Genomic DNA, 16520 nt, shown 5'->3' on the forward strand with positions numbered 1-16520 from the left:
CTTTGCTCAACTGTAATAATGTAACACTGAAACAAAGTAGGTCAAACATGATAGAAAGGATAACGTATTGAAAGACATTTTGATGTAAATAAATTAATGGCAAGTTATGCCATTTGTGACTGGGTGCAGATTTTGGAGCGAGAGTTGAACGATAATGTTAAAAAAAAAAAATCATTTTTTTTCTCAAGATTGGCAATGAAATATGAAGTGTGATACATGAGGACACAGCTACATATTTTATTTTTCAGCGCTTAAACGCAAAAAAAAATGTGGATATGGTGGAATTAGATGCAAATCTGTAGGGTTTGCTCAGTTTAAATCAAATGACCAGGGACTCTGCATGGCACTACTTTGTTTAGGAAGCTGCCTGAAACTCCTTTTCCTCGGAGAAAATGTGCAGTCTCTCAAGATTTGGATATTTCAATAATAAATATTGTGATTTTGATAATTTTTTGAATAATTGTGCAACTTTAGTTATACAGTACTCATGTGGGAGTAGTTTATGTAAATCGATCCGAGCAGGAGCCAGTCAGTCTTTCCTCAAAATCTCAGGAGAACTGAATATTGGACTAACCAGAGTAGTAAGGGGGGTACACTCCTTGTCAACATATTTATGTCAGCGAGGAAAGAACACTATACATGCAGAAGAAATGTGTGTATGTAGGATAATTCTCTCCAAGGATCTACTACTTGGGGATTTAAGTTCCCAGCACAGCCAGGAAAATAAACAGTGTTGTGTGTGTTTTTCATTTTACATTTTTCTTTATAAAGACCTAAAAAAAAAAAAAGATTCGGGGACCAAACATCGAAAACAGTGGTAAGGTGTGAACAGCAATCTTGACACCCTAAATCATGGATAAGAGTAATGGTGTGGAGGAGCCGGCTCACCAAGGCCACTTTTAGTTCACTAATAACACGGCAGACGTAACCCTGAGCTTCGCGGGAGTGGGAGTAAATACGATGTGGGAGATGGGTTTTACTGTTGTATGGATCCTTTTTCATTTCATGATGCACAGCTAACCTACAAAGGTCCACTAACTGTCACACTCATGAGCAACGCTGACTTTGCAGCAACCGAGGGAGCGCTTAAAGGAACAGTTAACCTAAAAATGAAGAACCAATCAGACTGATATGAGGGTGAGTAACGAATGACAACATTTTCATTTTTGGGTGAACTATTCCTTTAAAGAGAGTGAAGACAGACTACAGCACAGCATAGACCCAAGAGCACAGTCAACAGTCAGTAGTGAACAGCTATAGCACAGGTTTTTACAATGTTACCACAATTAATTTTAGAGAGGTTTTTTATTTCCTTATATTTGTTGTGATTTTCACTTTGGCATCTTACAATGAAATAAAATGTACCAGTTGTTTGACAGCTGAATCAAACCTGGATTAGTTTTAACTGTACATAAAATATAAAGTTACAAAATCCTAAGTCTATTTGAACAATCAGTAAGGTTCAAAGAGGCAGGTTAATCACTTCCCATATCCTCCACAGCCTGTGTCTTCTCTGGAGACCTGTTTAATTGGAGATCCTCCACAAGTGGGAGTGGTTCACACTGTGAGCGCTCATTAAACGAATCAAGACACAGAAAGGGAGGAAGGTAGCTGGAGGTGATGATTAGGGATGCCTTTTTCATATTCCAAACACACCTTTTTGGACATGACAATTGAACTGAGATCTTCAGTATTCCATTATTAATTCCTGTGCTTGCTTAATTTTAAAATATGGGAAATGCATGCAAATATACAAACCTGATTTAACTCAGAACAGGTAGGTTTAACTGTAGATTTGAATTTGTGAGGGAAATTCGTTCTTAGTTTGCTCCATGCTATCACAGTACTTGGAATGGTAATGCAGGTGTGGCATGAAATAACCTTGCTCTATTCAAATCACAGTTGCCATTCAATCACAAGTGCAGTCATTGAGAGTCCAGAAGGAACAATCAGGATTTGGCGTTTCGTGGCCTGTATTGTTAACCAGGCCGGAGGAAACACACACTGAGCCAATGAACCTGCCAGATTGCCAGCCGAGGGGCGATGCAGACGCTACTGTAAGAGAATTACATTGCTATGCAAAATAAGCTGAGACTCAATAAAACCCGCAGCTGTCTAAGATGACAAAGCTTCAGCAGCTAGCAGATATCTATCTGCCTTACTTGTTTCATAAGATGAGATGAGATATTTCATGACAGTGTCTACTTCTGAAAGAAATGGTGTCACACAAACATGTAGCAACTATTCATAATATTCCCATGATGTCACATGCATTTCCTACCAATATGGTGCTTTACCATATACACAGTTCATTGACTGTGGATGTCATTTGATAATAATCACCTGTTAATTTATTATTAACAGGTGATTATGTTATTTTCCTATCAAGATGGCCCTGTGGTGATGTAAAAGAATACTAAAATAAAACCTTCATTGAAATAAGATGATTTCTGAGCTGAAATTGCCGATACTTAAATGAACCTGTAGCTGTGAAGGAGTACAGTCAAGAATTGGGATGTGATAGGAGCAGAAATATAGTTAAACTATTTCACACTTGTACCAACCAAAGTTTTCAAATGGCTTATTTTGCAGCAACTCATGAACATTTCTTTTGAACCTTTTAACCCTGGGGGGTCCAACACAATTCTCTCACAAAAAAAGCTATTTACTGAATGACTGCCTTGAAGATGAGAAAAATAAAACAACTTTGTTGCTGCCGTGGGAATGGGCAAATTACACCCACCGCCACACAGCACAAATGATCATTAGCGCTGTAATTACTGGGAGGCCATCATGTTTGAAATTCATCAGTAGAAGTGGATTGCCAGTAAGCACTCCTGGAAGTATAAAGAAATGCATCACAAGGGGATTATGTGGTGCGCTAATGTCCTCCATTTTACAAAAAGGTGTCATTCCCTTGACTAGCAGTTCCTGGAAAAGAATCCATGTTTCCATGTAAACAATCTGGATCATTCCAGTTTGGCATTGTTTGGCTAATGTGGGAGTCTGGATGTATGGATGATGTTATCAAAGGAGGTCGCTTCTATAAACACTGCATATGCATTTAATGATATAAAAAATATTGCACTGATATTAAACTTTTTGCTCCAATCCAAGCGTGTAGGTGTAATGGACTAGTGCGGTTACTCCAAAATAGGTGTTGTTACTTAAGATGGTTTTACAATGTCAAACAAACACACGGCAAGAGCTCATGAGGACAATTTATCCTGGCGGAGGACGCTGTTAGTGTTAAGATGGAGTTAACTGTCATAACAAAGCGTATATTGTGCCACGCTAAAAAGCTCTGCAGGCCAGCTGAGAGGCTTCTCTTTTCCATGACCTCATTTTGTTTGGTTTAATTCTTCCAGCAGGCCCGGTGTGGTTGTTTGACCTACATCCAAGGATGTGCCCGAGACAGGTTGACGCACACAAACTACAGCAGTTACTTAAGAACGATAGGCCTTGTCCGTCGGGAGCGCAGATACTTTGGTTTTCCTCTCAAGTGAGAACAAATGGGACTAGTGCCATTAGCGGGGAAGCGCATAGAGGTTTGCCCTTAATGTGTAGCTGCGTGGGTGAGAAATTCCCGACCTCGTTCACTGTGAAGGCGTGAAAACCTAGAAGTGCCATTTAAAAAGAATGTTCTGGATGGGGTCAATGCACCAAGGGGACTAATAAGACCCCGGCTTTCAGTCGCACCGCCTGAAAGAGACCTTCACTATAACATGAAGATAACGAGGTGAGCTTTCTCTTGCAAGATTCTCCATGACAACATAAGAAACCGAGTCCTTTGGAGTCCAACCCAGAACTGAACAATTGACCAACTGTACTGAAAAATGAACAAAAAGAAATCTATATATATGTGAATTAGAACACATACATCACAGGCTACAATTTGACGCTACAACTTCTCCCTCTTCTTCTTATCGCTTCTATTATTATTAAGGCTATTGTAGATGATCAGTTACTGTCCAGCATGTCGAGATTTGACTCCGTTCAACAGATTTCTGCTTGTGTCTCAAAGGACTCTGGAAGCATTCTCTTTCTATTGCAGCCAGCTCACAGCTGTGAAATGTGAGTTTCCTCTGCTGTTTCAGAGAGAGCTTCCATCTTCAACCGTCTCTCTCTCTATCCCCCCAAGAGCACTGTCCTCTCTTGTATCACTCTATCCATCTCCATTTATGTAGCACCCTCTCCCTCTAGAGCTTCCTTTGGTCCATTCCGTCCTCCATTTATCTCTCCAATTACTCTATCCCTTCTCTCACCAAGGTCTTTCTCTTCCATTTCTCTCCAACTGTCCCTCTCCCAGGCCTCCATCCTCCACCTCCCCCCACAATCTATCTCCTCACAGATGTCCCTCTTGGCCGGGGTGGTGCGCATTGCTGGGCTTGAGAAGCACCGTTGGCAGACCCAACAACCAGTCCATCTTTCCATCGCACCTTGCTCACCAGTCTCACAGGCTCAACTCTGGGGCAGCGGCATGGCTAGCACAGGGAAGAGGTGTGAACGAGCAAAACTGGGAGAGTATTCAAATGGCAACAGCATTCAGAGAGACTAATGCCTTAGCTAGCAGGAATTATTCTCTCAAGGCCTCCCAGATTGTGTTTTGTATTTTAAAAGGCATCTCTGATTTACTACTTTAAGAAAAAGAACACCCATATTATGGACAAAAGCTTTGGTCTTACATTTTTTTTTATTGATTTGTCTTGCTTAGTGTGACAGGGTCTGAAATATGTAATTATGTACTGCCGTCCAAGGGAGCGACTGAACATAACTAACTAATGGAAGGTACAGTGTGCAACCATAATGCAAGCAAAATGTAAACTAACACTTGGAGCATTAGTAAATAGAGGGAAACTGGATTAACGATGACATAAAACAGACATTACATAAGACAAGAAGAAATATTCTGGAGAGGAGGCTCTTCTAAACTGGGTGTGTAACACTAATGCTGTAACTAGAACGAGATACCTAGCTTTCTGAGACTTTATGGTTCGTTAAAATTACAACTGTATTAGAGGTCCCATATTTTACACTTTCCAGTGTTTTATTTTATGTCTTGAGGTCCATTAAAAACTGTTTGTGTGGTGTCATGTAACAAAAACACTCTCAATCCATTTTTAAACATTCATTTTCCAGCATCTCTCTGAGCCTTGCCAAGAACAGGCTGTTTCTGTTGTTGTGCCTTTAAGGCTCATTAATATTAATGACCCTCTGTTCTGATTGGTTAACTGTTTCCAGAGTGTAACGTGAGACACCTGTGCAGCGCGGCAGCGTCAGGTAGGGAAAACTCTCCAGTAAATAAACAATGGCAACCGTTCATCCGTTTTGGAAAAAAAAAACGCTTTGTTATTATTTCTTACAAAAGCTGGTGCAATTAGTACTTTAGCCTGCACCGCTTCATATGTGGTCTAACTACATTTTACCAATCAAGTATGACAAAGGTCAAAAGCTTTCAATAGTGATTATTTTAAGTCAGTTTGGATGAGTGTTGGCTAAATGTGTAGCTCTAAGTGCAATACAGATGGGGGAGTGATACAGAGGGCAACCCTATCTGTTCTATTAACAGGAATGGTGACTTGCCTTCCTAACCAGTGTAAGCAAAGTCACCATCATTCAATTATTCATTTCGCTAGGGCTCAGAGTGCAAAGCAAATATGTATTCTTAAATATCATCCAGTCATTAGGAGGTGGTGGTGCTCCAATTAGAGCTAAGGTTAGAAAATGCAGTCTAGCTGATGTAACAGTGACAAGAAATCACTGTAAAACATATTCTCGTTTCTTGTCAAGTAGTGCACATGTTTCATTTGAACCCCTATCTTAATTAAATTCAGACAAAACATGTACTGCTCCAAGTCATACTCCTGACTCAGTGATGACTATGATGGTATTTTGGAGTGTCTGGATCAATATTCTGGCCATCAGAACTTTAATATCTTAATAAGCATGGACTTTTACTATGATTTTCTGCACAGTTTTGATGTGAATTGAAAAAATATCAATAATCATTCTTAGGTCAAAAAATAACCAAACCAACCAAACCAAAACCAAACCAGTCCAAACCACTAACTGCCTGCAACTGTCTATCAAACAACAACAACAAAGCATGTCCAGCGATAACTGACATATTTTGCATATTCAAATCCCGAGACACGGCGTAAGCATCCATCAACCGGCAGTTAGAGAGAATTGCAATGCTGTCATTTGGGACCAATCTGCTGACAGGTGCATTGTCTGATGGCAGCTTCACTGAGCTGGTCCCAGTAGGACTTAGGTGTTACTCCTGCCACCTCCCATAGTGACAGGTTGAGGGAGCCATCTGGGACTGTGTTTAGGGAGAGGACAAACCCCCTGAATACTGCACTCCAGTCAAAGTGATGATCAGCATTTCACAGATTCCCATCAATAGTGCCAAGTTTACCCACAAAAATGGTAGTACCGAAACAAAATCTTCCCTCCAACCCATTTTAATTTGAGAAATGATGTAAATAATCAGTGTGTACATGGAAAACTGGACTTTTCAAAGATCGCCTACTAACTCAACTAAACTGGTCATCTGTGAGATTTCTGGGGGGTTTTTTTTGGTGACACTTTTGGTGCTGAACGTTCATTACTGTGATACTTCTGCACTGCTCTTCCCAGAGATCAGCTGTCAATCAAACAGTGTGTCCAGTACCGTGACGTCTTTTTCCTTGGATTTTCTGTTGATGTAGTTTGAGTTTCTGTAGGTGGCGCTCTTTTCTTTGTCTGTTCAGCCATGGTGGCTATCGCTGCTCATGCTAACTACCCAGTTCTTCTTCTGTTTATTCCAAACAAATCGATGTTGCTGCTGCCAGAAATGTAAAACATCACTTCCTGTGTGGCAGAGAACCTACCCTACTCGACATTTAGCCGTTTAGAGCAGCAAATGTGAAAGCTTCATGAACTGGCTATAAGTTGAATCACTATTGTGCTATATCAGTTGGAAAAACAATATAGCAAAACATGACATACATAATCATGGATGATTACTTAATAATAGCTCAAAGCACTAAAATATGTCAAAATACCAAATTACAGCAGGCCTGAGACGCCTATACTTCATGTTCAACATTAAATACATCATACACTTATTAGCAGCCTGTCCCGGGGGAAGAAATGAATGAACTTGCATGGTGTTTCGGGCCTGGCAGTGAACCTCTGCCTGGTGCTTGGATGCTGCTTGACACACGGACAGGGGAGATAAATTAGACCGTGACAGGGACAGGTGTGTAAAAGCCGAGTGACACAGACGCACGAAAGTCATTTCTGCCCAGCGGCAGAGAAAGGCTTACGAGGTTTCACTGTACCCGGTATCAATCAGCAGGGCCTATTTATAGAGGGTCCAGGCCACTGCTAGAATACAAACACTGGACTGAAGTAGGTTACCAGCATACTCCTGTACCACCGGCACACAAGAAGAGAAAGGAGGGCGGGTAAGGAAAAGAAGGTAGCTAGGTTAAGGACAAGATAGTATTATATCAACTGAATAAAAGTAATCCAGGAACAGTTGGGATGACAGGTGAGATGAGTAATGACATCAGGAAGCACTGGACTAAAAACAATATGAAAACAGAAATCCAGGCCTGCAAGACTATACTTGTTGTAAAGTTGAACTGCCAATTTACCGAATAATATAGGGCATCACTTTCTGATGCTCTTCAGGAAATTGTTTGCACCGGACAACAATTCCCTGGCATGACTGAGTATCATTTGAATTTGCATGCTGTGGCTCCATTTCAGGAAAAAAAAAAAAAAAACACAGGTATGGTAATGTTGTAGAACATAACATAGATATACTTATGGTGTAAATTTGGTTAAGTCATTAGAATAAAGTTATTAGTATTAAAAACATCCCTCAGAACGTGATTTAAAAAAAAAAAAAAAAAAAAAAGACTAAATACTGATTTCTGGGGAACCTGGAGCTATAAACTTCTGATTTTCCAAGACTATCCATTTCTCAATTTCCATTTCCTTACTTTAACTTAATTATGAGCCTTTACATTTCCACAGGGGGAACCTGTTTGAAAACCTTTTATATGATTTCATATACGTTTTTATATCAGTAAAATTTTTACTCAACAAAACTTTACTGTAGATCATTTGATTTACTTCACCAAAAGGTGAGGCGGTACTTCCAAGCCTCGCATGCTGCTGCTCCTCAGAGACGAACACTACTGCCAAGTCGGTGGAAAAACACCCGCACGTGGCAACAAATGCAGCTTTAATGATGTATAGAATGAGCTCCTCGTATAGAATGGATGAGGGACCCAGCCCGGTTACAGGCATGACCGGTCCACGGTCACGTGTGGAGCCGGCCCGCCGTCTCAGTTATCTGGATCCAGTGACAGGACAGAGCGGCAGCCTTATTGTCTGTCAACAGCCTACTTTAAGGTGTTTTGCAAACGACATGGCTCGCGGGGGGGTCGCCTATTCTCCAGCTAATCCCCGGCCGTTAGTTGCTAATCCGTGTTTATCAACACAGGGCACATGTTGTAGCCAAGTCTGAGGATGAGAACACCTCGCTTGCTGTTGTGTGACTGAATGGAAAGTGCTTCTTAAATCATGTGTGGTTCAGCTGTCTGGCTTGTGAGCCGTTTACAGAATTGTTTAGGAGGAGTAATAACTGCATTGCGCGAAGACCAGGAGAAACCCTTTGTTCCGTTACCAACTAAGCAATGACAGTGATAAACCCATTACCTATACTGAAAAACATTAATTTTACTACTGATACACACATAAACACAGCATTGGTTCTGGTTATGTTAAAATTTCATGTTCCGAGAGAGTAATGCAAAAAAAGCAGCCTATCCAGCAGAATTGAGCTATAATTGAGAGAGGCAAATATTTAAATATTTTGTCATAAACATGCAAGATTACAAGTGTGCAAAGATGCAATATTTCAAGGATGCTGGCCGCAGCAAATTTGCTATCGTCATCCCTGAGCCCATTAGGTGTAAACACCATGTAGTATTTTCTGTCTCCCTGTCACCGGCACTACCGCCATGAACGAGATTAATGTCAGGGAGAGGCGTCACTGTTGGATCCTTTTCCCCAGTCTCCAGCAACCATTTTACAAACATATGAATCAAGCGGATGACAATGGCAGGACATGTCTGCATCTCAGCCGGCATTCCCCGGGCGATCGCTCTTCTCCCCCTCTCCTCCAAATGGAGAGGCTGCATGCTGCCTCAACTTTCCCTCTCATCCATCATTGCCTTTTCCCATTTCCACCTTGGTTCTACAGAGGCCTGCACTCTTGACCAAGTGGGAAAACGGGTAAAAAAAAACAAAAAAAAAAACAAGGAAAGCACATTGCTTTACTGAAAGCAGACATATGGGCTAAGAGTATTGCCTAAAGAAAAAGGTGCATCATAAATCCCAAGATTTCTCGTTCAGTGCATTCATCAATTTATAAAACAGCTGAATTACGGGAGGCTGGTGATGCATTTAAGAATGGTCTAATTCAGGTCTCACACATATAGTCAAATTGGCCTGTCCATCACTATATCAGTAGGCAGAAATACACTCTTGAAGGACATGCACTCTAAGACTCTCATTTGCATACTGTCTTGGTGATTTTTTACATTTTCTCCAAAATAGAGCGCTATGGTGACTGGCATTAATCCTCAAGGTTAAGGGGTCTTTTTAGCAGCGCTTCTCACCATGGTGTCAAACCGCTGGATGTGGCATCACACAGCGAGCGTCTTCTCAGCAATTAAATTCAAATCAGTGGAAGAGAGGCACTGGGAATTAGCTGGTGAAGACGAAAAAAAGTTTAAAAGTTAAATTTATCACTCTTTATACAGCACTTTTCGAAACAAAAGCTACAAAGTGCTTTACAAAGGGAGAGAATAAAAATGGACAATTGAGATCGAGCATCGTGATAAGACAAAATGAATAAAACAAACTAAATAAAATAAATCAGGAAAAGCAGGATAATACAATCAATGTGTGTAGGAAAATTATGCCTTGTGAACAAAGTGAGTGTTAAGACAACAACAAAATGTAATGTGGAACACATGCGTCACTGAATTTAGAACTTCCTCGTGAGGTTTCATTATGGTTCACTTAGCAAAAACAGAAAGGCCTACAGTAAATCCTTTGTAAATGCTGCTATTTGTGTTTTCCAGCGTATTTCTAACCCTGCAGTTCAAAGGACATGACCCTGAAGTGTAGGTGGTGGGATTCTAGGCAAAACCGTGGAGACTACTGAAGCATGCAAGTGAATAAGTATGAGGAGAAACTGAGAAATTGAATGTCTAGTGAACATTATGTTGAACTGGCACAGATGTGAGTATTGGCCGGTCAGAGTAAAGGTTTATACAGTATGAGATTGGAATGAAATTGCATTGTAGTCTTTATGTTGTTTCCATTGTACAGTCAAATCTACACCAAATCTTGAAATACTTTTTAGTTTGACAGCACAGGACAGTACAGTATTGTCTTTGCTTCGATTTCCCATGCATTTCACCGACTAAGGACACCACGCAGCATACTAATCAAGCAGCTCTCCATCATGTCTTCGCCTCGGCAGAAAATGTAAGTGCACTCCATGTAATCAAAACTCACTGTGTGGAGAGTGAAAAATGGAACAAGTTGCCAGTGCTGTAAATCCCACTTGAGTGGTATGCTTCTGATGAATACTGATATACTCCACTTTATGTCTTGGGTGTCCAATAATATGCCAGCATGCCAGCCAAGCACCCATATACATATTTCAGCATCATCACATTTTAATCTGCTGCTGTCCCACTATGAGTAAACAAGGCACAGTTTATCTACAGTGAGTGTATATGGGGCTGCTGAATGACTACTGCAGTGCAGACATTCAGAAAATATATGACTGCATGAGAACAGTATAGAGCGATATCATCTGAGACGATGCTCTGTGGGTATTACAATCCTCTGTGAGTGTTACAATGATGTATATTACATATATTATAGTCTCAATTAAGTATGATGAGGGAAGTTAAACATCTGTAGCCTGCTGCATTGTTAAGCATCAGCATTTGTCATCGTTAAAAGCCTACATAACAATGTCCAGCCCTAATATTGTTTTTCCAGGCACTGTTGCTGGAAACCGTGTGCATCTGCTGTCAAGTGCCTGCATCAATGTGGGTGAAATGATCAAAGTGAAGTTCATAATCAAAGATAATGACTTCATCAAGTCACTCCAATATGTAATGTCTGCCAAATTCAATATGCATCTCAGGCACTGCTGCTGAGCCGCTCTGAAGGCAGCTAACAGTGCAGCATCTCGCTCAAGCTGTTGGTTGCTGCCCTCTCCTGGCAGTACAGATGAGGTACATTGATGGTCAGAGGTAGGAATTTAGTCGTCCACCATGATCGAACCTATGATTCTTTCTACGGATTAGTTGGAAAAGCAGAGTCACAAACAAACAAAGGCATTGTGTAGACATGAGAAGCTCCCATTGTACTTGCCCAATTTTAGAGCTATCATTGATGAATATCCCCACACAGATGTTATAGATGTATTTAACAAGCAATTCATAATGGAAGTTGTACATAATCAAATGTTTCTATTCATAAACAACAAAAAAAACACCTCTGTACATCAGATAAATACACCAAGCCACTGTTGTATTGTATGTATGATACAATTAGACAGAGTAGTCTAATGAGGAGGTACTCTGGTCCCCCATACCAGCCAAAACCTATAGGTTATCAGGTTGTAGCCAAAGCTACAATGAGGCAACAGCATAATGACTAATCTATTTCTTCAATCTAGAATAGATTAGATTCTTTATTGTCATTGTAAAAAGTACAAGGAAATATTCCATTTAGCAGCAATCCGTAAATGCAGCTATTATAAATATGCAATAAATAAGTAAAAAACATGTTAACAAGTGCTAAAAAGGTACTATTGCACTTAGGTCAGAGTAATAGACTAAGTAATAGACCTAATATAATCTAAACTTTGTGAATCAGCTATTATCTCTATAAATGAGCAGTACCAAACAGGTTCCATACAAAACTAATGCAAAAAAGGCTACCTTCACTTCAGGAAGTACTTCATTACTTTATCCTGTGGATAAAACAATTGACCCATTTGAGTGAGTCATAGAGACAGCAGTGATTTGCACAAAGCTCTAAAGAAAACAGACTGATGTCCTGGGGACACAACATGGGGCTTGTGTATTTCTAGAAACACCTGCTTTAGTGAGCATGCTCATTTTCTGGAGCCTGCTCCGACATCCTGAGGGGACGATTGCCACCTGGCAGGTTTGCGGTGTGATCATCTACATACTGAGAGGACAGTCTGGCCAGTGGCACAGGGGGATGATAATATTAGTTTGAGCCACAAACCAATGACACTCTACACCAATGACAAAGCATATGCTGAGACACCAGACTATAAATCCTGAATAATGGTTGAATTATTTAAGAGGAATATAAATAAGGCATGTCTCGCTGCAATACACAAGCGACCACAGTGCCTTAGTGCCAAGCAAGTTTATGAGTTTAGCAATTGAAACTTCTATTTCATTCCTCTCCAAGGGAAAAACTATACTGCTGCAGTGGTACTGTAAAAAGTTAATGAATCTGTCTTATTGTAGTATAGTATTGAGTTCATGTTTCGGCTACCTAGAGCCAAAACTTAAACCAGTATGGAAATGCAGCCTGCTCTGGGATGAGGGCAGCATCTCTTCAATGAGAAAGGAGCAGTAAAATGAATGAAAGTCTAAACAAACGCTCCATCTTATTCAAAAGTGAGGCGGCTGACAGAAACACCTGGGTCCTTGTGTGGGTCCAGCTGTGGCCCCCAGCCCGTATGTTATTAGGGGGATGGATTCAAATAACAACTGTGCAGGTGCATACACACACACACACACACACACACAGAGAGAGGCCTACCGATGGCTAAGCCACAGTACAAACTAAAAATGAAACTCCATTGATTAAATCATCTATAAACTGCACCTGCCCCATTGACACCAATCTAATATTGTTAAAGACCAAATGAGTAAAGCCATCTCTCTCAGAAAAGGAGAATGTACATAATCCTGCATTCGGCATGCACGATGTGCACAGTGGTTTTGGTGTCCCTCTGTTGTTGTTTTTCCCTTGCAGAAACATCTTTACTGCAAATGCCATTTGTAATTCCTAAAGTGACATTTGTGACGGTCTAATAGCCTCATAAATCATACTCAAGCAAGAGCCATTTTTCATAAGGACTGACAAGCCATACCAATATGGAACAGCACCTGCCAATTAAAAAAAAGCTTGGGCTTTTAAGGTTATGCTTGGCATATTGCTGAGCTAAGATATAAGACCATCATGAGAACCAAGGACCTGTAACTGATAAACAGCAACAATGAAAAGAAAGAATTATAAATGAATCTGCATTCAGAACATTTTACTATGGGCCAAAGTAACATTCTGCCATGACATCTCAAGGCAGAACAAAAACTGAAAGAGCTTATTACCTCTGCCTCTAGGCAAATGATATGCAAATCACTGAGCAAGACAGAAAAATGCCCAATTAAGAGTCATGCATGCCAACAGCAAATGGACTTTCTTATGCAGTACAAATTATTTTACAAAGTAAAGACATTATTCATGGGCGTTTTAAAATCCACCATCTAATGGAGTTCTCAAAATCAGAATTTTCAACATAAATCTCAAAAAAAACAAAAACCTAGCATCATTGCATCTCCATCATTCCCAACACAGGAAAGGCTTAATCCACACTCTCTAATGAATCTAAATGTGACACAATGCCTCCAGCCAATGGCAACTTATTGTTTTCCCTCTACCCTGTAATTGCATTTTACTGCCTGTAATTTCCCCTGCTCCCATGGAACCTTTGCTGTGGTAAATACTAAATTTCATAAGGCTATATGACCAACGTAAATATACAACCCTTGAAGTAATCAATAATGCCCCGGCCTCAATGTGAATTAATTTACTGGAGCTGTCAGCTGTGACTTATGGAACCAATGAGTTCTGATCATTTTTCAGCCCTTAAATATCATAAATCCCGGTGTTCCTATAAGGTGAAAGCATGACTGATCAATATCACATTAATACTTCTTAAATGGTCTTGACAGCCTGAGCGGCTTTTGGGATCATACACATCCTTCATTCGGGCTTTAGTTCCATTGTTTCCGGTCCAAAGTCAGGCAAAATATCATTTAGCGGTACAGTTATTGTATATTGTGTATTGTGTGTAGTCATGCTGCCTAATAGAAAAAGTGTGTGTGTGTACTGCATCATAGCGTTTTGAGTCCCATTGCAGTATTTTAGTTATTTTAAGCCTTTTTACGGCACTAAACTTGATTATGAGACCCCAGTGTAGATTATAAGAATTGTTCTGGAACTCAAAAATCTATTTCTATGATTTTTTTTTATTCTTTCCCAAAATGGCAAGTTATCATTAAGTCTAACATATTACAGCACATAATCAAGCAATCCTCCACATAATAGTCCGTTCATTACACTGGTTTAATAACCATGTGGATTGGGGGATATTCAACAAGAGCAAAAAAAACAACAACCAAGCACTGATGCGACGGTGGGGGATTAAACCTTTACTTTTCTATGTTCTATGTATTTTTTCGAAGTTGATATTTAATTGGCCCCAGTATTATTTTCACTGTGTACCATTTTCACATTTAGGCTGGAAGTTTCTTGAATCCCACAGCTAGCTGAACAATGAAATAACGGATTACACACAGCCCTATAAACAATGCTGATCCCTCTTTTGCTGCAAAGAATGGGACAATATGACAAGAGCTTAAAACCGATTATACAAAGCAACAAGGATCAATCCTGCTTCCATGTCCACTGGAATGACACTTTTGTTTCTTGGGAAGGTGTTTTTTAGTACTCCGCTATAAATGTCAAGACATGATTGAAACAAAACAAAGAAGCTCTTAAGAAGAGCTCTTTCTAAAATTCACAAAGTCAAGCTTATTAAAAAGGTCACTAGACGAGATAATCACTAACCAAAGCAATTCAATTTACTTGTCAAATAGATTTGTTAAACACAGCACACGTCGTACAAGTTTATCTAAACTAACTTAGATTACACTAAATTGTTAACAAACCTAGTAATCAGAGGCAGTTTCAGTTAACCACAGCTCAATACTGTGTGGCTACACAGCTTTAAAGCTGAGGTTTTTGTACCTTTGGGGTTTGGGGAGGCCCAGCTGATGATGCGTCGCACCAGGCAGCAGTTGAACAGGACTTTCTTGGAGAAGCCATGGTCCTTACGGAAGTGCTGCAGGTCCTCCCTCCACTGAGTCCTCTTGGCTGGTGTAGACATGGCTGGCACCTCACTACTGTGAAATATAGCGTGCCATTATTTGCAAAGGACGTATTATCGAGATAAATTGTGTGCAGGGCTATGCCTAATTATTTGGGCGACTCCCAAAGAGCCGTGTACAGGCTTGAAGCCTAACAACTAAAAGTGCACAGTTGTGAGTAATTCTATAATATATCATAACATTAAGGTTATTATTATTAGCCTCATAATTAAAATTACAGCCCTGCCATGACCTCTAGTAAACATTTAAATGCTATCAAATAGCTACAGCCAGTGCAGAATGCAAAAGAAGCAGTCACAACTTCAGGCGATAAACCCATGACAGTGAGTCCATATGCTAATTTGGAAAGTTGTTTTGCCCACAGTCATGTATGGCCATAATGAAATGCAGGACATTTCAACTTGCCCTTTTGGAACCAAGCAACCCTTGCTTTATATGTAGCCCTGCTTGTACATCAAGTTGGAAAATTATTCATCCAGTTATTCTAGCAACAGTGATACCATTAAAGTAAAAATCAACCTAACAAGCCACTTCACATCTTCAATAAGCATCTTGCTTATTGTCTCCTGATAATCATCCCAAACAAGATTCCATGATGCTACTGAATAAAACATGTTCTAGCGATACCCTACCTTACCCGTACTATGATTACAATCCCCCTGAAGGTCCCGTTTCAACAGCAGAAGTTTCAAGACATCAACAGATCACACATCACACACCCTGACTGAAGGAGTTTGGGCTTGCTTTGAAGACTGCAACCATTTATAGCATTCATCCCACTGCTAACTTAAGGAAATTAAGGTACAGTGTGGAGGCTAATTGTTATCAATTGTCCCTCTAAGCATCGTCTTACCTTGCGGGCTAAGACACGATGTGAGCTCTCTCCCTCCACAGTCTGCAAGTGATCCTCAGGTTTCACACAAGCACTTTCTCTTTTCCTGAGCTGATCAACAGAGTGTGAAAGGGGGCGGGAGGAGGAGAAAGAGGAGAGCAATGACCGCTCTAGGGAGGGAGGGAGGGGGGGGGAGAGAGAGAGAGGAAATTGCTGGCACTTGACACTTTAGCTTCACTTTGGAAGGCTGTACATCTGTGTGTGTCTAACAGTGGGAGAGAGGGACAGAGAGAGAGAGGGACAGAGAGAGAGAGAGAGAGAGAGAGAGAGAGAGAGAGAGAGAGAGAGAGACTTTTGCTTCACTTTGGAAAGCTGTA

General features: G+C 40.4%; 1 protein-coding gene across 1 annotated transcript in view; it reads right to left on the reverse strand.

The window, feature by feature from the left end:
* The window catches only part of kcnip4a (potassium voltage-gated channel interacting protein 4a), a 123137-nt gene extending 107827 nt beyond the window's left edge, over positions 1 to 15310 (reverse strand). The window contains exon 1 of the mRNA XM_078291700.1: positions 15172 to 15310. Within this exon, the coding sequence (XP_078147826.1) occupies positions 15172 to 15310 (139 nt within the window). The remainder of the gene's footprint in view (positions 1 to 15171) is intronic.
* Positions 15311 to 16520: the final 1210 nt, after the last annotated feature.

Source organism: Centroberyx gerrardi, chromosome 23 (assembly GCF_048128805.1).
Source record: "Centroberyx gerrardi isolate f3 chromosome 23, fCenGer3.hap1.cur.20231027, whole genome shotgun sequence".
NCBI classification, from domain to species: domain Eukaryota; kingdom Metazoa; phylum Chordata; class Actinopteri; order Beryciformes; family Berycidae; genus Centroberyx; species Centroberyx gerrardi.